Below are 23,502 nucleotides of genomic sequence, written 5' to 3'. Positions count from 1 at the left end.
CAGCCTGGGCCACATAGCAAGGCCTGCTTTCAAGAACAATTAAAACACAAGCTGGGCATGGTGGTGTATGCCTTTAATGTCAGCACTCAGGAGCAGAGGTAGGAGGATTGCTGTGTGTTCAAGGCCACCCTGAGACTACATAGAGAATTCCAGGTCAGCCTGGTCTAGGGTGAGACCCTACCTCAAGAAACAAACAGCAACAACAGAAAGAATAGTTAAAGTAAGTAAGACTGAGTAAGTGAGCAGCAACCCTGTGGGACTTTCCATGGCTTCACTCTTGGCCCTTATGCAGCTTGCTCCTGACCTGACCCCACTGCTCTTGGGAGACCCAGCTCAGGCTGAGGCAACCGAGCAAGGGACATGAAGAGGTGCTGTGGCCTTGGGGGATTTTTTTGGACCCCCACAGTCCTGAGTTCTCTCAGCCCAGATACATTCCCTGCTTCTAATGCCACACTAGACTCTGTCCTTTGAAGATAAGAGGCTTCAAGTTCTTACAAGTGTCATTTGGGGGGAGTGTCCTGTCCCACTCTTTCTAATGCTCTGAAATTGCTATTAATCTGCTCTCAGGGCTCTTATTTGGGGTGTGTGAGCTCCTAAGAGGTAAGGAATTGATTTTAGGAACTCAGTTGCCAACTTCCATAGTCCTCTGTGTGTAAAGGTCCTGTGAGACTTTTTCTCACTGTCTGAGGTCAGAGCCTTACATTAAAAGGGTGATTAATGGAGCTAGGGAGATGGCTCAGTGAATAAAGGCACTTGCTCTTCAAGCCCAAGTACCCAAGTTCTATCCTTAGACCCCATGTGAAAAGCCAGAAGCTGGGCTGGAGAGATTGCTTAGTGGTTAAGGCATTTGCCTATAAAGCCAAAGGATCCTGGTTCGACTCTCCAGGACCCACGTAAGTCAGAGTTCGTCTACAATGGCTGGAGGCCCTGGCATGCTCCCTCCCTCCCTCCCTCCCTCCCTCCCTCTCTCTCTTTCTGTCTTTCTCCCTCTTTCTCCAATAAATAAATAAAGTATATTTTTTAAAAAGAGCTAGAAGCTGTAACAGGCTTCTGTCATCCCAGCATACTGATGGTGAGATGGGAGGTGGAGACAGGAAAAACTTCAGAAAACTCTCAGTAAGTACAGTAAAAAGAACAGCAGCAGAGTGAGATCCAGAGAAGCCCTGCCTCTAAGTTGTCCTCTGGCTTTCACATGCATGTCTACACTCACACACAGGTACACATAGCAACATACTTGTTAATAAATACATAAATAAAAAATGAGAGCTGTTTTATTAATGGGGAAGTTAATTCCTGAGGAATGTTCTAGGCCTTTTCTCGAGCTGAATCTTCTCTAGGCTGTCTATTACCTGAATGACTCCTGTCTCTTCCCTGTGATTTGTTTATTTATTTAAAGAGAAAGGAAGAGGCAGAAAAAGAGAGAGACGGGCATACCAGGGTCTCCAGCCACTGCAAATGAACTCCAAATGCATGCACACTCGCTTGTGCATCTGGCTTATGTGAGTAGTAGGGAATAGAACCTGGGTCTTTAGGCTTCACAAGCAAAAGCCTTAACTGCTAAGCCATTTCTCCAGGCCCCGCCCCCCCCCCCCCCCATCTCTTTAAACGCCTGTACTTCCCTTCCAAGGGCTTTCAGGTCCTGGAGCCGTGCGAGGGCCACTGCTCTCAGACATAGCAGCCACCGGGCAGAAAGAACTCTGCTTTGGGTACCGCAGGGATGCTAAGTCATCGCATCTCTCTGCCGTGCACGAGTAAGGAAAACACTGAGTTTCATAGCTGCTATCTTCTGACAAAACTACGCCGAGACGATTTAGGGGCTTTGGAGGGGTTTTTCTTAGAACTAATTTCTAGGAGTTTGTTATACTCTGTTTTTTTTTTTTTTTTCCCTCTTGTTCTCTTGCTTTTTGTTTTTGTTGTTGTTGTTTGTTTGCTTGTTTGTTTGTTTGCTTTCCCAGTTACTGAGTATACATTGCTTCTTTCATTCTTCTCTTTGGTCACGAGTATGACATTCACTGAAGCAATGACATACTCTTTGTGTTGAACAAATGCATGTTTAAGGCTCTGTTAGAAACCAAAAGTTTTCTAAAATTTCCAGTCTCAAATGACGACAGCCTGGCCAGGCATCCAGTGCTAACATGCCAGTTGTCAGTATACCCAGCGTTTCTAATGACACCCTGTACAGTCCATCTCTTGGCTCCTTCCACACATTTCAGGTGTGTGTGTCTGCCACCCTGACAGGTTTGGTCCCGAGGCTGGCACTTACAGCAGTGCATTGAATGATGGAGAAGGCAGTTCTAAGTCCAAAGGAACAGTAGTGCATTTTACTTTCAAAATGTTGCATATATATTATATGAAATTGATGTCTGACAGAAACAGGTTGCCCTTGCTTTGTTGAGGCGGGGTGAAGCTGTGTGTTTACAGCTCAGAAAAGGCAGAGGGACTGCCTGGTGCCCCCATTGCCTTACCCTTGTTTGTTTCTCTGACTTGATTTATTCATTAGAAGTGCTGGATCTGTTTTCAGGCCAGACCATTTGTCTCATACTCTGCCCCCAATTTGGCCTCCTTCTACTCCACTACTTATCTTCACTCCGTAACAAATGCTTATTGATCAGGAACTGAAGGATTGCCCCAACTCCTGGTCAGTAGTAGCAATAGCTCCTGTCACCAGGCCCAGTGCTACATGTCCCCCGTTGCCCGTGGCCTGCACCACAGCTCTCTGCCTATCTTCACTGGCTCCTGTCGCGGGGATTCTCCTCTGCCTTCTCCTCGGTCACCTGCTCCACTTGTTTCTAGACCCTGCCTACTCTCCATCATCTACCGGAGTGATCGCTGTCTGCTCTCTGTCCTCCACTGGGATGACCACTGTAGAGGTACTAGGCTCCTCTCTTGCTGCCTCTGTGGTGTGCAGGAGAAAGTTTCCTCCACGGGAGAGCTCACATAGTCATTATAGCCTGGCCTTAGTTTACCTTTCCCAGCTCATGTCCTCTGTCTCTCCTCCTTTGCCTGGCCACCCTCAGGTCTGGCTCAGTGGAGGCACCACTGCCATCTCAAATGGGAGGTTCCTTCTGGTACAAAACTATCTAGTGTCTTACAGAAGGTTCAGGCTCTCTGGCTCCAACCTGCCAAATGCCAAGTGTTCTCTGCATTTGCTATGGCAAGCAGACTTCCTCTTTTCCACAGGCTTCTTAGGAATAGAGTTCCCTGACACCCCTTGCTGCCCTGAGTCTGTGCTTTGCCTGCTATTCCCTCAGCCGAGGCACCCTCCTCCACCAGCCGCCCTGCTGGCAGGGCTGTTGTGCATTCTTTGAGAAGGGGCTCTAACACCGTCTTTGATGAGGCTTGCACTTTCCTCCCTGCTCAGGTAGCCCCTCCTCCTGTGCTCTTCCGCCCTGTTATGTCTGCATTGACGTGTGCTGTGTACAAAAGTGTTGCAGATTGATCTTAAATGGATTGCTCTGCTTTAAATCACCATTTGATAGTAACTACAGTGTGACATGCTGCTGTGCCCAGCCTTTGTGAAGGTCTGAAAGGCAAAGGCTGAGGTCTGCCAGTCACCTGTTAGCATCTATTGTCTTCCACTCCTATACTTAGCCCTCATAGCTCTTGGCACCTAGCATGGGGAACTTGACAAGGAAGGGTTCTCATGGGACATCCTCAGTTCCATAGGACAAAGAAACAACATCAGTTATTGCTGTTGGTCTTGTTAGAAAACAACAGTATTGATCAGTCATCTCTGGATCCCTTGCATCTGTGTCAGAGTTTGTATTTGGCCAAGTGTCCCAGAACATACACATGGACACACACACACACACACACCCATTCACCCGCGGTCACTAATAGGCAGCAGGAATGACATTGCACCTCCCTAAGCACAAACCTCATTGTGGAGAGTGATGAACACAGGAGCCCAGGCTGCTCTTGTCCTTAGACAGTCGGGTTGTCTTGATTCAGATTTATGTACAGCAATTGAATCTCATTAGCCTGGATTTACATTGCATAGACCAAGCGTGTAAATAATTGAGACCTTCCAGAACCATATTAAATCTTCAGCTGATCTTAAAAGCAGTTTGTCTTGGTATTTTACTTTATTCCCTAATCCCAGTCTACACAGTTGATTGCCCCTCCAGCCATTCTCTTCATTGTATCCCTGTATTGAGATTAAACAGTTGCTCGGTTTTAATAAAAGTGGCATACATAGTCCATTTCTGTTTGCAGTTGAATTAGAAGTTGAGTATGAGTTTATGCCAACATGGCCTATGGTATTAATTATATCATGTTGAATTTTATTTACAGTTAGTTCAACTAATTGTGCTACTTGGAGTTATGGGAGCAGTCATCGTGCCCATTCACATCACTGTCATATTTAATCCGCCTCATAAGAGCAGGGTCTGAAGAGCCAGGCATCCTGGATTCTAATGCTTCCTCGGCCCCTCCCAGCCCTGTGGTGCTGTGGACACTTATTCTGTGCTCTCACTTCCTTTTCTGTGAGATGGAGCTAGATGTGGTCTCCCTCTCTGGTTGTTGTGACAATTGTCTGATTAATTCAGATGGCATGCATGTAGCTAAGTTGGCCACTGGCAGGCCCAGGATCATAAGCCAGGAGTGGAAAGGGCAGTATGAGTAGCTCTCCCTCCTCCCTCCTTCCCTCCCTCCCTCCCTTCTTCTCTTCCTCTCTTTCTCTTCTTCCTCTTCCTCCTCCTCCTCCTCCTTCTTTCTTCCTTCTTCCTTCTTCTTCTTCTTCTTCTTCTTTTTTTTTTTTTTTTTTTTTGGAGGTAGGGTCTCAGTCTAGCCCAGACTGACCTGAAATTCACTATGTAGTCTCATAGTGACCTCAAACTCAGGGTGATCCTCCTACCTCTGCCTCCCAAGTGCTGGGATGAAAGGTGTGCACCCCACACCTGGCAAGATCAGGACATTTTCTAGCTCTTGTTTGTGTACTTACCCTGCCAACATTGGTCCTAAGCATAGCAAACAGAAGGCAATTACTTTGTAAATAATGTGGGACCTTTTGTCAGACATAAGATGAAAATACTTCTTCCCCCATTCTTGAGTTGTGTTTTTTAGTTAAGATTACCTGGTGGGCTGGGGAGATGGCTCAGCAGTTAAAGATGCTTGCTTGCAAAGCCTTCCAGCCTGAGTTCAATTTCCTAATGCCCACCTAAAACCAGATGCAAAAAGTGGTACAGGCATCTGTCGTTCTTTTGCAGAGGCAAGAGACCCTGACATCCCGCCCCCCATACACACACATAAATAGACACTTTTAAAAAAAGATTACCTGGTGACAGTCCTTGTGTCTTTAAGACAAACGTGTCCATGTGTCTCCAGTTCTGTCATTTACAGAGGTGAAGCTTGCCACAGAATTTCAGGATAGGGTTTTGTTGGGTTCTGCCTTCAAATTAACTGTCATTATTAGCTACAATTTATTCAGACCTTCTTTCTCTCTCTCTCTGCTGGTCTTTCCATCTGTCTCTTTTACAGATTGATCTTTATCTCCTCAAGCAGTGATGTGTCTGGAGCTCAGTGCTTGTTAACTCCACAGATGATCTCATCCATCCATCCCATGGGCCTAAATATGTTCTGTTTGCTGATGACAACATGCGATGAATGAAAATGGCACAATGAAACCATTATTGTGTATACTTAATATCTGCTAATAAAAAAAAGAAAACTTTCTTATCCAGGCATGGTGGTGTACATCTTTAATTCCAGCACTCAGGAAGCAGAGGTAGGAGGATCGCCATGAATTTCAAGGTCCTGAGACTCCACAGTGAATTCCAGGTCAGCCAGGGCTAGAGTGAGACCGAACCTTGAAAAATAAAAATAAAAATGAAACAAAACTTTTAAAGGCTTTAAAAAGAAATAAAGGGCCTCATAAGCAGTAGAAACAGGGGGCTAGCCTTGCCTCTCCATCCTAGAGGAGTGCATCCTGCACCATGGAGAGTCTCTGGTGGTTAATGCTGAGTGCCCAGGACTTACTTGATGGAAGATGTTATCACCATGTGATAGATAAGCTCAGTAACTGACTCAAGGTCATGTCCAGTGGTTGGGCTAAAATTCAAAGTGAAATACATGAAACATCAAGTCTAAACTGTTCTATCACCCTCTGTCATTGTGCCTAGAACATGTGGGTAACTGGAGGAGATGTGCTGAAATGAGTTTTTTAAAGCTTCTTAAAAGAATAATGGTTTTGATAAAATTTAATTTTGGTAGGAAATGCTCTGAAAATATTTCAGACTTTTCCAATTCTATTTTCTTCCTTCACACAGCCTTTATCAAATGATTGTTTTGTTGATAAATTTAGCGAGCAGTTGGGACTTACATGTAGATTGTACCTTCCCTCAAAGGGAGAGAGGGTTTATAGTTCCCATTCATTCTCATTAAAATCAGAACATTTGCATCTTAACTTTTACATCTTGTTCCAGGAATTTTAAATAGTCTGATTGTATGGAAGTAGGTCGTATTAATTGCAAATGGGCTCGACATCTGCTCGCTAACATGGAGGGACTGTTTTAGCTCTGTTCTGTTTTTATATATGATCTACCAGAATGATTAAGTGAGAGCTGTTGGTGATGTTGCTACCAGGCTGGATTTTAGAGGCTTGTAATGTACCTGTAAATATGAATTTAAGAGTCAATCTTTGAAAGTTCTTGAACTGGGAGCAGCATTTCAACATCTGAGAGTTGACAGATTTCATGCTTAGTGTTAGGAAGCATTTCCTGTCCTTGGAGCCCCCATTGGTCTGTTGTACAGACTAGGACCAATAGTAGGTCCCAGGTCCTGGAGTGGCATGAGGGGGATTAGGAACCCCAGCAGACTGAGGAGATAGGACTCAGTCTACTGGTGCCTGGTTGATTAGGCAACTTATCTCTTTCCTGAGACTACTGTAAGGGTGTCCCCACAGTGGGTCTCTTCACACACTGTTGCCTAAGGAAATCGATGTATAGAGTTTGTGGAGGGAGGTACTCAACAGTTAACGCTCAACCATTTCTTTCTTATGGAAGTTCTGAATTTTAATGTGCCCGCACACACAGCACCTTCAAGAGGATAATATTTTGTATATATTTTCCCAGATATATCTGAGTACACACACTTTTTCATGGAATATGTTTTGGGAAATGTTGCCATGGAGAACCTCCTAAATACTTGCTTTAAAATTAGTAAATGAGGCGTCTAATTGTTTTCTGGATCATATTGTTACTGGGAGGGTTTGGTTCCTCAGGGTACTTGGCTCAAAACTCACCCCCTGGATTCTTCAGACCTGACTCGTTGTGAGGGGAGCTGGGACCTCAGCCTGTCTGTGCCTCCTACACGTGACAAAATCAGGAAGATGGGTGATTAGGGAAGGACCAGAAAAAAATATGGAAATGATAGCAAGTATTCTAGAGTGAGTGACATTTTTCCTATAGTAGTTTCCTGACCCTGTCACAGCACCTGCCACATAGGAGGGGTACAGTCAGCATTTGTCCAGTACACAAATCTTTAGATGCTGAACAATTTGTCTAATGTTGATACGCCATCAAATTCTAGTTAGTCACCATTGTATATGCTCTTTCACACCTTCTAGAATCAAAGGATGAAAGTATGAGAACTTTTTCTACTAATAACAGATGTCCTTTTCATACAGAAATATATACTGCTTGCCACAAAACAAACAGGCCCAAACCTTATTCCTGTCTCTCTTAGAACCGGCGACAGAGAGCTGACAAATGTAAGGCGTGATGTCTGGTGCCATGGAGCCTGGCAGAGCTAGTTGACTCTCAGAGGGGTGAGGCTTCAGACTGAACCTGTGGCCTTACCCTCATTATCTTCAGGCACCAGCATTCTGGTAATGGTGGTCCATGCCTCATTGCCGAAATGCACCGCCAATGTTGAATGGTACTCTTTTCCTTTTAGTCCTTCCTCTTGTAGACTGTGGCTTGTTACCCAAAGGAAGGATCACTTGCTTACCCTTAATATGGGGAAATCATTTAGAGCACTTAATTTGGGTTGACTCTTTATTGGTGCACTATTGCAATTAAGTTAGATTAATGAAAGGTAAATTCCAGTCTATACATGAAAAAACAATCTCTTGTAAGGATCCTAATTAGGATGTGTGTTTATTTAGCCTCTCATGGTTTAATTGCATCCCGTCTTGCTATTTACAAACAGGCATCATTAAAGAGTAATGAGTGTGTGAAGAGCATTAATACTAGCAGCAGTGAGGGAACTGGAGGCTGGGGGTGCAGATGGGAAGTCTGGTGGTGTGGCTTGCTTTCCAGTAGACTCCAATGTGATGGTCTTCTGGCCAGCCTGAGAGGGAAGGGTAAGCAGGCATTCTGCAAGGCAGCACCTTGTCTTCTGGCTGCAGAGCTGGGCTGCTTTTCATTAGTTGCAGCAGTGGAATCTGTGGAGGTGAAAAGACAAGTCACAGTTGTCTTAGGACCTTAGCCAGCCATTCGAGATGTAAGCGTTCCCCCAGCCCTGCATTGCAGGACAGTTGTACTCCAGGTCACAGAGGTCTTGCGGAGCTGCAGAGGCCAGGCAAGGCATGGGGTTTTCCTTGCATTGAGTAGTTCTGGGCCCTCTGGCAGCAGCCTTTAAACGAAATCAAAATGCGAAATAATGTGAGAGATAAGCTTATGGTATTTCCCAGACTCCCCTAATATCACTCTCCAATTTTACATAACTTACGCTTGTTCCTTGAAGTTGGAAAGCAATTTTGTCTTCCTTAGGTGGATGCCTAGTCACTTATGTTCTTTTCTACCTGATTTAAGTGTAGAACAGCTGAGACACCAAATGAGATAGCAGTGAAATGGAAGGAAAACACTGAACTCGGTAGTAGTTATTTATTCCTATAATTTGTAGCATACATCCCTAATATATTTTTTTCTGTGGCTAAAAATGTAATTCTATTTATTTATTTACTTATTTATTTATTTGACAAAGAAAGGGGGGAGAGAGAGAGAGAATGGGCGTGTCAGGGCCTCCAGCCACTGCAAACAAACTCCAGACACATACGCCACCTTGTGCATCTGGCTAACGTGGGTCCTGGGGAATCGAACCTGGGTCCTTTGGCTTTGCAGGCAAATGCCTTAACCACTAAGCAATCCCTCCAGCCCTAAAAATATAACTCTTAAGTACCTGCTGGGACCTGTGTCTAATCCCTAGCCCCAGAAAGAATAAGAAAAAATTTATAATTTCTCATCAGTCAGATTTAAGGACTAGGGGTAGGGTTGACCCAAGTACACCAGAGAGGCAGAGGTTCAAGGCCAATCTAGAGCTACAAAGTGAATCCCAGGTCAGCCTGGGCTAGACTGAGACCCTGCCTCCAAACAATAAATTAATAATAAAGTAAGCACTAGAATTGGCAAGTCTGACAGGGAAATAGTTTAGAGTTCTAGTTGCATAATGCTTACTAGGAGTAAGCAAAAGTTAAAATGTGATGCCTTGGTTTCCCTATATGTTGTGGTTATTGCAAGTAGTTCTGTAAATGCACTCTATATAAATGCAAAGTGCTAGTGTTCAAACTGTAAAGCCTTAGATTTCTCCAGGGATTCGTGGGTGAGTTGAAGTCCAGGGTTTAATTTACTTAAAATCGGGTTATAGGAATTCACAGTTTTCAGTACATTTTATGTTTTTCTTCAAACAAACTCAGTTTAATTTTAAGCTACCCTAAATAGGCACAAGAAAAAAAATTGTTTGGTATTCAAACTACCACATGTATTTAAGGACACAGATAGCTGCATTATCAAACACAGAGGAGCCCAAACAGGCTGTGTGCATGTCTCTTTTGTAGTTGTTAACTTGCAACGGTTCCATTTTGAGCTCACAGAACTGTGGGGCATATTTTTCCATTCATATTAATTGGATTTTAAAGTGACCTTGTCCGTGTATTGATTTGAATTAAAATTTTCTACATCAAGGTCAAGTTGGCATACATCCTACAGACAAAATATTAAAAAGCCAAGTGCTGCCTAACAGGTATCAACAGAAGAAATGGAAATTTAACAGTCAAGTTTTGCCCCACAGGGCACCATGGTACCATTCTAATGGCAGTGACAGGTCTGTGTGGGGATCACCTTCACCTGAATTTGAACTTGCCATCATGGGGACTGATCCTGTATAGGTCTGCAAGCCCACCTTTTGGGGGAAAGAGCACCTCTAGTCCACCCAGACCAGATGCTGCTGTGGTACGTGGGTTTAAGATGAGCTGTGAGCTCATTTGAGCTTCACACAGGCCACCCTGTGGGAAGGGGGGTGCTGCTGTTAGGAATCTTCATAAAATGGAACTGTCTGTAGCCAGCCCTTGGTTGTAAATCCATCCCAATCTCAGAACTGCCCTCCTAGGCTTGCTTCACTTAGATATTTCAAAAGTACCTCAAGCCTCATGCAGGGGATGCTTTCCCTCCCTGTTTTTTGCCTCATTCATTGTTTCAGTTAGAGGAAAGACCTTTTTTTTTTACCTGGTGCTCAGACCAGAGACTCAGACGCTTCCTGGTTCCCTTTTCTTCACCTCAACATTTTTCCAGTTGCAGTCATATCAATCCTTAATCCATAGGGCCTCCCCCTCCCTGCTGCCAGCACTACTTGAAGCTGCCATGGTTCCTGCTCTTGATCACCCTCTGTTAATTCCTCTATGAAGCCCAGGAGCTGTTTCAAAGTTCACATCAGACTTGATATTCCTTTGCTAAGCCCTGCAGTAGCCTCCCTTGCCACCCAGACAGAACTAAGCTCATCAGAGCTTCAAAGATGCTGCCTGACCCATGAGAACTGCCTTTGCCACTCTTGTTTGCCTGACCTCCGTCCTGTGCAGCAGATCCTGGCCTATGGATCTGCTCCTCCCCTGCTTCTCCTCTCTGCCTAGACTGCTTTGGTCTCAATTAGACTTCAGCCAAACTTGAATCAACCCCTTGACTTCACTTTGTCTTGAGAGCCCTATACAGAGTGATTTTTTTTTTAGCTCCTAACACCTCTCCTGCCCCCAAAGAATGTCTAGGCAGATGTCATTTGTTCAGTGTTGCATATACCATCCTTAAAACAATGCTTGGCATATAGTGGGTGCTTAATAAATATTTGAGTGAATGAACCTGATAATTGACCATCTTTCTCAAATGCCAGTTTTTCTCACGTACAGCTTACCCTAAATGATCTCTGTAAGATGCCCCCCTTTTGTTAATTTCCTTCATAACCACAGTATACAGCTTTGTATTTCTACGCTTAATTGTTACTGGTCTCCTTCACTAGACTGTTATCTCTGTGAGTGTCTGTTTCATTTATCTCTGTGAGGCTAGTGCCTACCCTGTAATGACATATATTTAACACAAATTTATTGGGTAGGTTGAGGAGGGAAGGAACTGGAAGGCAAGCCATTTGCATTCCAAGGCAGCTCGGGGTCTGGTGTCATCTGTCTGCCTGTCTCTTCTTCCTCCTTTCCCCATCCCTTCTCTCCTTTCTGTCTCTCCTACGTAGGTGGTTTTCTCATAGTAGTGTGATTTTGACATCCCCCTTCAACTCCAGGTTTTCCTCTCCAAATGCTGAAAAGAGGCCATCTAACAGTTTAACCAGGAGGGGGCAGAGCCTGCTCTACCAGGCCACTACATACATCCTCCTACATCCATCCATAGGTCTAGCAGGTTCCAGCCAGCACGGAAAGTAGCTGTCTCCCCGGGTAAGAGCAGTGAGACTGGAGCGCTGTGGGAGGAGTCTGCATGCCTGTCACTTTCAGTACAAGGCTTAGGTTGGAGGCATGTTACTGGGAGCGTTGCTTCAGATCTGCCTGAAAGGCACGGTGTTCTCAGTATTGTCGGGGGTCAGGTCACCTCAGTCCCTCCTCGTTCACCATTGACTCCCATTCTGTACTCTGTTTTCTCTAGATAGACAAGATATAAGTATCTATCTATAAATTAAAATAGACCAGTTTATTTTGATGATTTGGGGGGATTATTCATAGCACTACAAGGGAAGCCCAAAGGTAGAATAAGACTAGGATTATTAGGAAGCTCTGTTCTCTGTTCTTTGTTAAGTTATTCTTTGGCAAGTGAATTTTTGTTGTTGTTGTTGAAGAGGAGATAAATAAGATTATAAAGTATTTAATGTCTGTAATATAGAATGGAAAATTATTATATACCTTTTTCATGAAACTTGGCAAATGACTAGGCCCCCTGTGATGACATTCCTCTGCAGCCAAGGGAGGTTTGAATTCAGAAGAGAGGAAAGAGTTAAGGAAAATCAGAAGTGCCCAAATTGCAAACACTGATGGCTCATTAGCAAATGATTCCAATTTACCCATCAAGGGAATAAGCCACCTAATAAAAAATAACCCTTGTTAGTTCTTATTAAGTATAATGGCAGGAGTGATGTTAATAATTGCTGCCATGCAGTGAGTGCCAACCTTGGCACTGGCGGACCCTCAAGAGTCCCAGCTGTGTGGTCCTCACAGAGTCTCCACCTTGGCACTGAGGAGGCTATGCTCACCCGGCAGCTTCTCCCCAGGCCACCCTGCTCTGTTAGTCATAGAGTAGAGCCTGGGCGCCAAAGGCCTTGCAAGACTGCTGGCTAACCACCTCTTGCCTTGTGTTTAGGCTCCGGTAGACTCCCTTGTTCCCTCTTCCTGGTGGTCAGCAAGGAAAGTGGGCTTTAAAAAAGAGGGTGAGTAACATGTCCAGCTCACACAGCCACGCATGGAGAGCCCAGGTCTGCTTTCCTTTAGGAGTCTGTGCTGGGCCTTGCTGGCAAGGTGGTTTTCTATCTTACAGAGGCACTGGGCTCAGCTTCCCTGCCTCCCTTGTCAATAGGAAACAGAATTCCCCCTCATGTGGAAAGGCCCGGGTGGGAATTGCTTCCCAGTTTGTTTCCCTTCCTTTGCACTACGTGACTTAGCATTGTACCCTTGGAGGCACACCTGGGTTCTCTTGTGGTCTCCTAGTCACTACTTTTCTCTTGGTGATGTGCTTGCTGTCCTGATGTCACAGTTCCTGTGGCCCTCTTCTTACAAGGCAAGGTGAACAGTTTGTCCTCTCAACCCCAGCCCTGCCAGGGCTTCAGTCTCTCAGAGTTGGCCTGGCTCAGACATTGATGTCTCCAGCCGCCCCCAGTTTCCTAGAAAGCAGCAGTATCTGGTGCCCCTGGGCCTCCATGTCCTCAAGCCCCTCGCTGCTACAGCTTCTGAGGCTGCCATTCAGAGGATAGTCCTGCACAGCATGGTTCCAGCAGGGCCTCGTATACCCAGCAGCTACACAAAATCCAGAGGGCAGACGTTTTAAAAGGCACTAAAATTAGACCGAGCAGGTACATTATTAGTGTCTTAGGATGGGGTTGGAAGTGTGTATAAAGCCTCTGGCGAGCGAGGCTGAGAGCCCTGCAGAGCAGGGTGTGGAGCCACTTGGCAGATGCCAAAGAAGATTGCTGGGAGCCCGAGGATCAGATGAATCCTGGCTCTGCATTCACTATGGCTGGCATTTGGATTCATGAGCTGAGTGGAATGTGGGGAAACAGCATGAGGTAGGTAGCCCCTGGCTCCACACAGAAAAGCAGTGACCTTAGAAACTTGGGCTTCTGCCTTCTGTTAAGAATGAAAATAAGACAGCTGCCTGGGTTTAGAGGAGAACACTGCAGCTGTGCCAGCTTACCCCATGCTTAGGGCATAAAGGGTACAGTGCATTATTCGGAGGGAAGACCCCAGGAGCTCGTGGAAAGCCTGGGGGTCCCTATGTGCTTATCTCAGGCCATGTCTAAGAAAAGCTTTTGGGGAATTGTCCATGGAGCACTCTCCCCCTTCCTTGAAGCTCTGGGAGCACACCAGGCCTCCATGTAAAGTAGCATTTAGGTGACCTCCAGTTACGTTCAGGTTTATGTCACTTTTCACCTCCCTAGGGCTCATTCAACTCTTCAAAAATAGGGAAGTTGGGGCTGGAGAGATGGCTCAGTGGTGAAGACACTTGCCTGCAAAGCCTAACAACTCTGGTTCAGTTCCCTAGTACCCATGTAAAGCCAGATGCACAAAGTGTCACATGCATCTGGAGTTGGTATGTAGTGGCTAGAGGTCCTTCTGTTTCTCTCTGCTTGCAAATTTTAAATGGGGAAGTGGGGCTGTATAGATGGCTCCATGGTTAAAGGCACTTGCTTGTAAAGCCTGATGTCCCAGGTTTGATTCCCCAGTGCCCACTTAATGCTAGATGCACAACGTGTGGCACATGTGTCTGGAGTTCACTTGCAGTGGTGGGAGGCCCTGGTGTGCCATGCCAATACTCACTCTTTCTGTCTGGGGAAGTTGGGATGGGAACATAGCTCAGTGATGAAGTGCTTCTATCACTTGCGTGAAGCCTTGGGTTCAATTCCTAGTGCCACAAGAAGGTGGGGGGAGTGAAGAAAACAGATTCTCTGTAGTTCCCAGTCTCCTGAGCCTCAGAATCTGTGTCCAAAGCCAGCATTGCAGAACACTTAACTCCATAAATCATTCACCTTATCCTAGCCCTTCCTTAGAATTGCTGCAAAGAGGAAGCTTCTTAATACTATGGTGAAGAAAGCGGCTCCTAGATCTCCTTCAGGTGTACCTGCCTTTCCAAGTACACCTCCGAAACATCGCTTAAGTCACAGTGTTCCCCTTGAAGTATTTGAGTCTTGTTTGTACATGAAAAATAACAGTATAGGTGGCTTTATAGAAATAGTTGACTGTTTAAAAAAAAAAAAAAAGCATACTCTTGCCTAAAGCAGGGCTCAGATTTACAGCCAGCTGTTTGCATAACAAATCCTGTGTGGTCCCCTACCTCCTGCATACATACGCTGGGCCAGACCAGGGGTGCCATATGGCCTGGCTCCTCAGATATGGTCAATCCCCAAAATCCTAGATTCACACACTGCTTAGCCTCAACCTGCTTTACCCCAGACATCCCTACAAGACAGCAGGAATGTAAGTGACTGGCTTCTCTTCCCTGCCAAGAGTTGCTCGTCAGTAGATACAGTTTCAGCCACCAGATAGATATGTTAGCTTTTTGTTGGTGACAGAGCTGAACTAAATATTTGTTCTCTTCTCCTCACCTTTCCTCCCACTTCTTCTCTTGTCTTGTGGCATGCCTTGCCACATTGAGCTAGAATTTTTCTTAGCTTGGCAGGCAACTTCTGAAAACCCATCTACCTCAAGCACAGCTTCCCTTACCCAGGGCTGGCAGTGCCAGCATTCCCAGACCTTCTCTCTGAGAGGAGAACCACAGGGAAGGTGCCCAGGGCCACGGCAAATGCTCTCCAGTCCCTGCTCAGAATGCAGAGCGTTTACTTGACTTTCTTTACAGTGTGCCACTTGAACACTCACTGGACTGGAAGAGTGTCCGGTCCATTGCAGGAAGAGCGGTGAGTGAGCTCTTAGGAGCTGTACTGTTCAGTATAGAAAAGTGTTACCTTGGCAACAGCAAGCATGCTTCATTACCAGATGGCATTAGCTTTTATCTGTGGGCACCCCATAGCCATTGCCAAAAGCCAACTGTAGCCCCATCAGTGAGCATCTTGCTGCTGACTATGACAGCACTGGCTAGTTGGTGGAAGGGTGTCCATTGGCCCATCTGTGATGCATTGTCATATCAGTCTATCAAAAGCCCAAGATCACGACAACATAGTGCAGCCCGATATACTAGAAGCTCACGCTCTGCAGGTACGTGAGGGTTGGAAAGGAAAGCACATTGTGGAATGCGCCTCAGGCCCCCTCCTGATGGCATGGCGCAGGGCTCACTTTGCCATGCCACACTCCCGCCACATACTTTCTGTGGAGCCTCTTAGCATCTCCTCAGCTAGTCCCTTGGAGCAAACAAGCATGAGTGAGTGTCTGATTTACTGTGTGTCTCACTTCCTGGACAGAACACCTGTGGGACAGAAGCCTTGTGTAGAGGTACAGGCATGTAACCCGACTGCTTAGTCACGTGGCAACTTTGCTTCTTCCCCTGAACTGCCTGACTTGCAGACTTGCAGGCTCTTTCTGCTCACTAGTCATTCCTCAGATCCAGCACCACTGTCACCCCCTTCTTCACGGTTTCCCTGAAGCCCCAAATATGAGGCAGGAGGGAGGGCTGACCCAGGTGTGGGCACACTGAACTGGGACTGCAGCAATTCTGGTTCCAGCTTTAATGCCAACTGACCTCAAATCATTCCAGTCAGCAATCTCCAGACCCAGCTTCAGGCTGAGGAGCAGTAGCTGCTGCCAAGCCCTTCCTGCACTGTCCTGTGCTGTTCCCGACAAGTGTGTATCACCTGATGGGCCCCTTCTGTCCTGCAGTGGAAGCAGCCCTGTCTTCAGCTAGATGGCAGGGAGGGGGTACATTCAGAGAAGGTAGGAAGAAGGCAGACTTCCAAGCAGCAGGGCTGACCCCGGGCACCTAGTGCACCTAAGAAAAAAGCCTTAAAGTTTGGGGTATAGTGTCAGTATGGCATGTTAAAATTCAAAAGGCCATAATTCCATGCCGCCATACACTAGTACAGCTTCTAGAGAATCTCACATCCAATCAGGGGGAAGTGCAGAGGTAGAACATGTTGGCATATCATGGAGAAGCTTCTAAGGAAATCTAGAATGAACCCCCCCATAGATAGTAGCCCATTTCCTTAACCAGTAAAGCAAGAGATACCCTCAGCTTAGAAGGGACTTAGGAAATGTGTCAGCTGGTCACCAAGGAGCTCCAAATTTAGATCCTGGCATGAGCAAATTATTTTAAAAGTGGCATTTTTAAGAGGCTGTTGAAAGTTGAACACTAACTAAACCATGTGTTAGAAGACCTTGAAGAATTACTATTATTTATTTTTTTAATTTATTTTTATTTATTTGAGAAAGAGAATGGGCACATGCCAGGGCCTTTAGCCACTGCAGACAAACTCCAGATGTGTGTGCCCCCTTGTGCATCTGGCTAACATGGGTCTTGGGGAATCGAACCTGGGTCCTTTGGCTTTGCAGACAAAAGCCTTAACCACTAAGCCAGCCTCCAGCCTGAATTACTATTATTTAAATGTGAGATGATGTCATGGTTCTCTAAGTCCTAATCCTTTAGAGATGTAGACTGAAAGTATTTCCAGAGAGATGATTCCTTAGCTGTTACATGTTTCAGAATAGTGCAGGGAAGGAAAAGGAGGTAGGGGAAACAATAGATTGGCCAGGAGTTGGTCATTGTTGCAGTTTAGATGAGTCCATGGGGGTTCTTTACACTAAAAGCCTTTTAAAACCCAAATTGGAAGCCATAGGTGAAGGTTCACGCCTATAATGCCGGCACTCAGGAGACTGGGAAGGACTGTCTCATGTGTAGACCAGGACCTTGTTCACACCTCTCCCCCAAAGTACACTAAGTCAGTATTGGGGTAGAGAGCGGTTGGGTTTTATTTTAACAGCTCCCATTGTTGGCAAGATCAAAAAAGAGGGAAATGGGTATGCTCGTGCCTCTCTGGTTGGCCCAACCCTTGTGGATAGCAGATTGTATCAAAAGCCTTAAAATATTTGTAGTAAATTTGCACCAGTAATTAGAATTCTGTGAATCTATTCTAAAATAGAATATGATCCCAAAAACAGTGAAAGCATGTTTTAACAGAAGTGCTGGTCACAGCCATATTTACATTAGGAAACTTGCAAGCATCTTAAGTGGAGGCCTGAGTTCAGATCCTCAGCACCCACGTACATGTAGGGTGGGTGTTGCAGCCTGTATGTAATGCTAATGCCAGGAAGGCAGAAATGAGATCCCTGTGCAAGCTGGCTGGCTAAGCTAGACAAATCTGCAAACTGAGTTCAAGTGATAGACCCTGACTCAATAGTGAGGAGAGGTTGAAGACGATACCAAATGCCCACCTCTGGCAAACACACACACACAATTTAAAGTGAAGCACCCCAAAATAGGAATGGTGATTATCTTTAGATGGAAAGACTAGGAAGAGTTATATTCCTTTTTCTCTAATTTTAGATTGTTTACATAATCATCTGTTTTTAGCTTTTTGTATTATTTGAAAATACCTAAATTAACTTTTAAATTAAAAAAGGGGGGCTGTGGAGATTCCTCAGTGGATAAAGCACTTGCTGCGCTGCATACATGTGAAGACTGGAGTTTGGATCCCTAGCACCCACATAAATGCTGAGTAGGCATGTCAGCCCTACCTGTAATCCTAAGGGGCCAGAGACAGAAAATCCTGAGGCAAGATAGTTAGCTAGACCAGCTGAATCAGAGATCTCTGGGTTCAGTAAGTATCATAGGTAAATTTTTCCCCTGGGGAGGTGCAGACACACATCTTCACCCCAAATAGGCTCAGATGGCAGACTAAAGTATGATTGCACCAACACCAGTTCAGTGAACAATTTCCTGGAGTTTATTGGGGGGAGGGGGCTCACTTACAGAACATCAAGAGAGGTAACTTACAGGACCATGGGGCCCCCAAAGCAGCCACTTTGATGGAGCTCCCTGCATCAGAGTTACTCCTTGGCTGCTCCTCGCCGAGCCTCGGGATAAGGGCTTACGTACACAGCATCGGGACCCCAAAGCAGCCGCACCTCGGAGAAGCCTCATCTACCCTGAATGACAGCTTCCCTGCGGATGCTTCTACAAGCTCCCTGTCCCTGTCCTGGGGTGTGAGACCCCAGAGCAGCACTCTGTGCCCCTCCCTCAGCCTGGCCATGAGGACTTACTTACAGAGACCCCATAGCAACACTCCAGTGGGGTCACTGTGCTCCCCCCTCAGCCTGGGGTGAGGACTTACTTACAGACACCCCAGAGCAACACTCCAGTGGGGTCACAGTGCCCCTCCCTCAGCCTGGGGTGAGGACTTTCTTACAGACACCCCAGTGCAGCATCCAGTGGGGTCACAGTGCTCCTCCCTCAGCCTTGGGTGAGGACTTACAGACACCCCAGAGCAGCGTCCAGTGGGGTCACAGTGCTCCCCCCTCAGCCTGGGGTGAGGACTTTCTTACAGACACCCCAGAGCAGCATCCAGTGGGGTCACAGTGCTCCTCCCTCAGCCTGGGGTGAGGACTTTCTTACAGACACCCCAGAGCAGCATCCAGTGGGTCACAGTGCTCCTCCCTCAGCCTGGGGTGAGGACTTTCTTACAGACACCCCAGAGCAGCATCCAGTGGGTCACTGTGCCCCTCCCTCAGCCTGGGGTGAGGGCTTACTTACAGACACCCCAGAGCAGCATCCAGTGGGGTCACTGTGCTCCTCCCTCAGCCTGGGGTGAGGACTTTCTTACAGATACCCCAGAGCAGCATCCAGTGGGTCACAGTGCTCCTCCCTCAGCCTGGGGTGAGGACTTTCTTACAGACACCCCAGAGCAGCATCCAGTGGGTCACAGTGCTCCTCCCTCAGCCTGGGGTGAGGACTTTCTTACAGACACCCCAGAGCAGCATCCAGTGGGTCACTGTGCCCCTCCCTCAGCCTGGGGTGAGGGCTTACTTACAGACACCCCAGAGCAGCATCCAGTGGGGTCACTGTGCTCCTCCCTCAGCCTGGGGTGAGGACTTTCTTACAGATACCCCAGAGCAGCATCCTGTGGGATCACTGCATTCCTCCCTCAACCTGAGGGTGAGGGCTTACTTGCAGAGCATAAGACCCCCAAAGCAACCACTATATGGAGCTATTGTATCGGGATAACCCTCACGGATGCTCTTCCGTCAGTCTCGGGTGAGGGCTTACTTACAGAGCATGGAAACCAGAGACACCACCTCAGTGGAGCTCACTGTTCCTAGATCTGTTCCTTTCTATATATTTTATCACCCCCCCCCCCAGGATCTTGTGCAATATTGTATGCAGCTGGTGCAGGGAGACACCTAAATCTCAAGTAGGTGTTCTGATGACCCCACACCTCCTCTGATGAGTTGATCCAGCTGCTTTTGATAAAGCTGGCAATAGCTTACACCTTTCATTGTGGAGGAAATTTGCCATACAATAGCAAGAGAGAGAACTGCCTCAGTTAGAAATTAAGATGGAAGGCTGGAGAGATGGCTTAGCAGTTAAATGCTTGCCTCTGAAGCCTAAGGACCTTAACAAGGCTCGATTCCCCAGGACCCACGTAAGCCAGATGCACAAGGGGGCACATGCATCTGGAGTTCGTTTGCAGTGGCTGGAGGCCCTGGCACGCCCATTCTTTCTCTATCTATCTGCCTCTTTCTCTGTCTGTTGCTCTCAAATAAATTTTTAAAAATATTTTTGGTTCATTTTTGTTTATTTATTTGAGAGTGACAGAGAGAGAGAGAGAGAGAGAAAGAGATAGATAGAGAGAGAATGGGCACACCCGGGCTTCTAGCCACTGCAGATGACCTCCAGATGCGTACGCCCCCTTGTGCATCTGGCTAACATGGGTCCTGGGGAATCACGCCTCGAAACAGAGTCCTTAACCTTCACAGGCAAGTGCTTAACCGCTAAGCCATCTCTCCAGCCCAAATAAATAATTTTTTAAAAATTAAAAAAAAAAAGATGGAAGAAGACGTTTGCTATCAACCTCTGCTCTCCACACACACACACACAAAACTTTAAAATATATTTATTTATTTATTTTATTTGGGAGAAAAAATGGGTGTGCCAAGGCTTTCAGCTGCTGCAGAAAAACTCCAAAAACATGTGCCACCTTGTGCATCTGGCTTACATGGGTCCTGGGGAATCGGCCCTGGGTTCTTTGTCTTATGTAGGCTAGCACCTTAACCGCTAAGCCGTCCCTCCAGCCCGGGGGCAGGGGCGGGGGATCTTAGTATAAAACTTCAGTGTCTTCAGTGTAGGGCTCTGAAATCCATGTTCAGAAACGTAAAAAATCACTCAGGCATTTTGCCAGTTAAGTAGATCTAGCTAGAATTTAGTGTTTTTAGAAAACAACGGCTTAGTTATCTGAGCTTTTTAGCAAAGAAGAGTTAGACTTTAGTAGACAGTGGGGGCCCGTTTGCAAGAAGTCTGTAGGGCTGCCTCCATTTTAGTCCCTGAGAGGCTATTGATTTCTGTGCTTGTAATTACAAAACGATGCCTCAGTTGCTACCCCACCCTCCCTCCCTTCCAGTAGACTGTTTTTGACTAAAGGCAGAGCTGTTGGTCCTGCCTTTGTGGTTTATTGGCATCTCTAAGTAGAGATCCTAGCCCCACAAGAAAGTATCCACCAACTGTCACCTGGTGTGACGTTATTTAAAAGTGCAGAAACAAGATGTGTTTATTAACATTCCCATAAATATAAACAAATGCATCGTATCTTTTTCTTACCCTGCTTATGTTCAGGATTAAGTATACAAAATGGAGACATCAACGCAGCTCTTAAAATTATTAAAAGAAACAGATGTCGGGGATCTTACTGGCACCGAGGAATATTCAGTGAAAGAGAATATGTTAGGGACAGTCAGGCAGGAAAATTGAGGGAACTGGAAAACAAGAAAGGGATTGGGGGCTGGAAAGATGGCTTAGCAGTTAAGCGCTTGCCTGTGAAGCCTAAGGACCCCGGTTCGAGGCTCGATTCCCTAGGACCCACGTTAGCCAAATGCACAAGGGGACGCACGCGTCTGGAATTCGTCTGCAGTGGCTGGAGACCCTGGCGTGTCCATATTCTCTCTCTCTCTCTCTCTCTCTCTCTCTCTCTCTCTCTCTCTCTCTCTCTCTTCTCTTCCTTTCTCTGTTGCTCTCAAATAAATAAATAAATAAAAATAAACAAAAAAATTTTTTTAAGAAAGGGATTGGGCTGGTGAGACAACTTAGTGGTTAAAGGAAAGGATGCCTGAGGGTGGCATCTAGAAACTGGCAGAGGTTTGTCAAAGAATCCGGCTGCTGTATGGGGCCAAAGCTCTCGTCTTACAGACCAGTAGGCTCTCTTCAGCTAATGCTGTGATAAGGAGTAGCCAGGACGTCAGGGTGGGGTCTTGACCAGGTCTGTCTCCAGGGTTCTCACCTGGGAAGTGACTATAGGCTTAGCACAGTTTATGCAGAGTTGCCTGCATCCATAGGGAAGGCTGTGCATTGCTGTTCCTGCCAAGCCTGATCACATGCACAGCAGGTGCCTTCTTTTTAGGTGTTTTCTTAGTCCGTAATATGTACTTAGGTTCCAAGAGAGTAAGAGCACTTACGTGCATTTCCAGGACCAGGGTTCTTTTCTAGAGATAAAATTTAGCCACTTTCCTTTCCCTTCAGACCTGACTTTGGCATTGTCTTTCTGCTTTTCACCAGCTCTAATAAATAGGTATCTCCACCAAGAGGTACTTGGTACCTGCTCTACTCTGTGTTGTATGCTGTGTCTTCCATGGGCATAAATAGGGCCTTGACACAGTAACAACGACAACAAAAAGAAAAACGGAAAAAGAGAAAGAAAAGCCAATGTGCTCACTGAATCCTAGAGTGCCAGAATTATAGTATTCTAGCAATGGAAGAATGACAGGCACTTTATCCAGCAGATAGTAAACATTCCTGAAACTTGCCCCGAGAGTTTAGAAGCCAAAAATACAAGTAAATGTGAAGTAATCTGATGAGTTGGGGCCCAAGCATCCTTAAGAGATTGCAAGAAAAGCATGTCTTAAATGTTTGGTGGTAAATGCACCATCCCTTCCCTCTGACTGTCCTCTGCTGCCTTATTCAGAAACAGACATTGGTGGTCATTTCTGCCTGCCCTGCCCAACCCAATTTTGTGTGATCTGCATATTCCGCCGTGAGCCTTCACATGCACATGCTTGCATTTTGACAGGTGACCTTGGGCAAGGTGCTGAAAGTGATCGTGGTCATGAGGAGCCTGTTCATTGATCGAACAATAGTGAAAGGGTATAATGAGAATGTCTACACAGAAGATGGCAAGGTAAGCAACCCGGTGTCTCTGTGGAGGCAGGGCGTCTTTATTTTCTTTCTGTGCCCCAGAACACATAGAGTCCGTGGTGAACACCATTAAAACTAGCAATCAGCTACAGTGATCCACTAACACAGACTTGCCTGGATGAAGACACACACATGACAAAGCCCATTTCATTCTCTCGGCTTGCATTTTTCATCAAGCCACTGCTTCTGCCTCCAAGCCTGGTACCCTCACTTGAATTTCTAATTTATCACCTTAGACCCCAGTTGCCTCATTAAATGTGTCTTCTGAGGAAATAAATTTTTTTCAAGTCAACCAGCACATCAATAGCCCAGGGTTCAGCATTTTCCTTTTGCTAGAACCATGAGGAAAATCAAGTTAGTTTGACACAACCTGGTGACACTCTCTTTCCATGACACTAACAAGTGGCCCTCAGGAAGTCATTTCTCCAGCTGCACACTGAATGCCACTACACAAAGAAGGCAGGTGCTTCCCACGGGTGATTGGTTCCATGGAAAGTTCACTCATGTGGACCCCTAGTTGCTGTGGCCCACACTGTCCATATGGCTCCAAAGAGAGCAGCAGTGGAGGATGCTAATGGGAGCTGACAGCCTTCATTTGTGGCTGCTACCCCCCTTAATGAGCACCTGCCCGAGAGACCCACCCAGAGTCTCCGTCACTTCCCAGCCTGGCCTGCTCCCTCACTCGAGCACTTACCCTTCCCTTATTTTAAATTCTAAAAGGTTAAAGGTTTTTAGTAGTATCACCCAC

General features: G+C 46.2%; 1 protein-coding gene across 1 annotated transcript in view; it reads left to right on the top strand.

Moving 5' to 3' along the window:
- The window catches only part of Med27 (mediator complex subunit 27), a 208,363-nt gene that overhangs the window by 158,946 nt on the left and 25,915 nt on the right, over positions 1-23,502 (top strand). Inside the window, exon 5 of the mRNA XM_004654032.2 lies at positions 22,630-22,737. Coding sequence (XP_004654089.1) covers positions 22,630-22,737 — 108 coding nt within the window. The remainder of the gene's footprint in view (positions 1-22,629; positions 22,738-23,502) is intronic.

The sequence above is a fragment of the Jaculus jaculus genome, chromosome 1 (assembly GCF_020740685.1).
Source record: "Jaculus jaculus isolate mJacJac1 chromosome 1, mJacJac1.mat.Y.cur, whole genome shotgun sequence".
In the NCBI taxonomy this organism is placed as follows: domain Eukaryota; kingdom Metazoa; phylum Chordata; class Mammalia; order Rodentia; family Dipodidae; genus Jaculus; species Jaculus jaculus.
The sequence above is the reverse complement of the archived record's forward strand: the minus strand, read 5'-3'. Positions and strand labels throughout refer to the sequence as shown.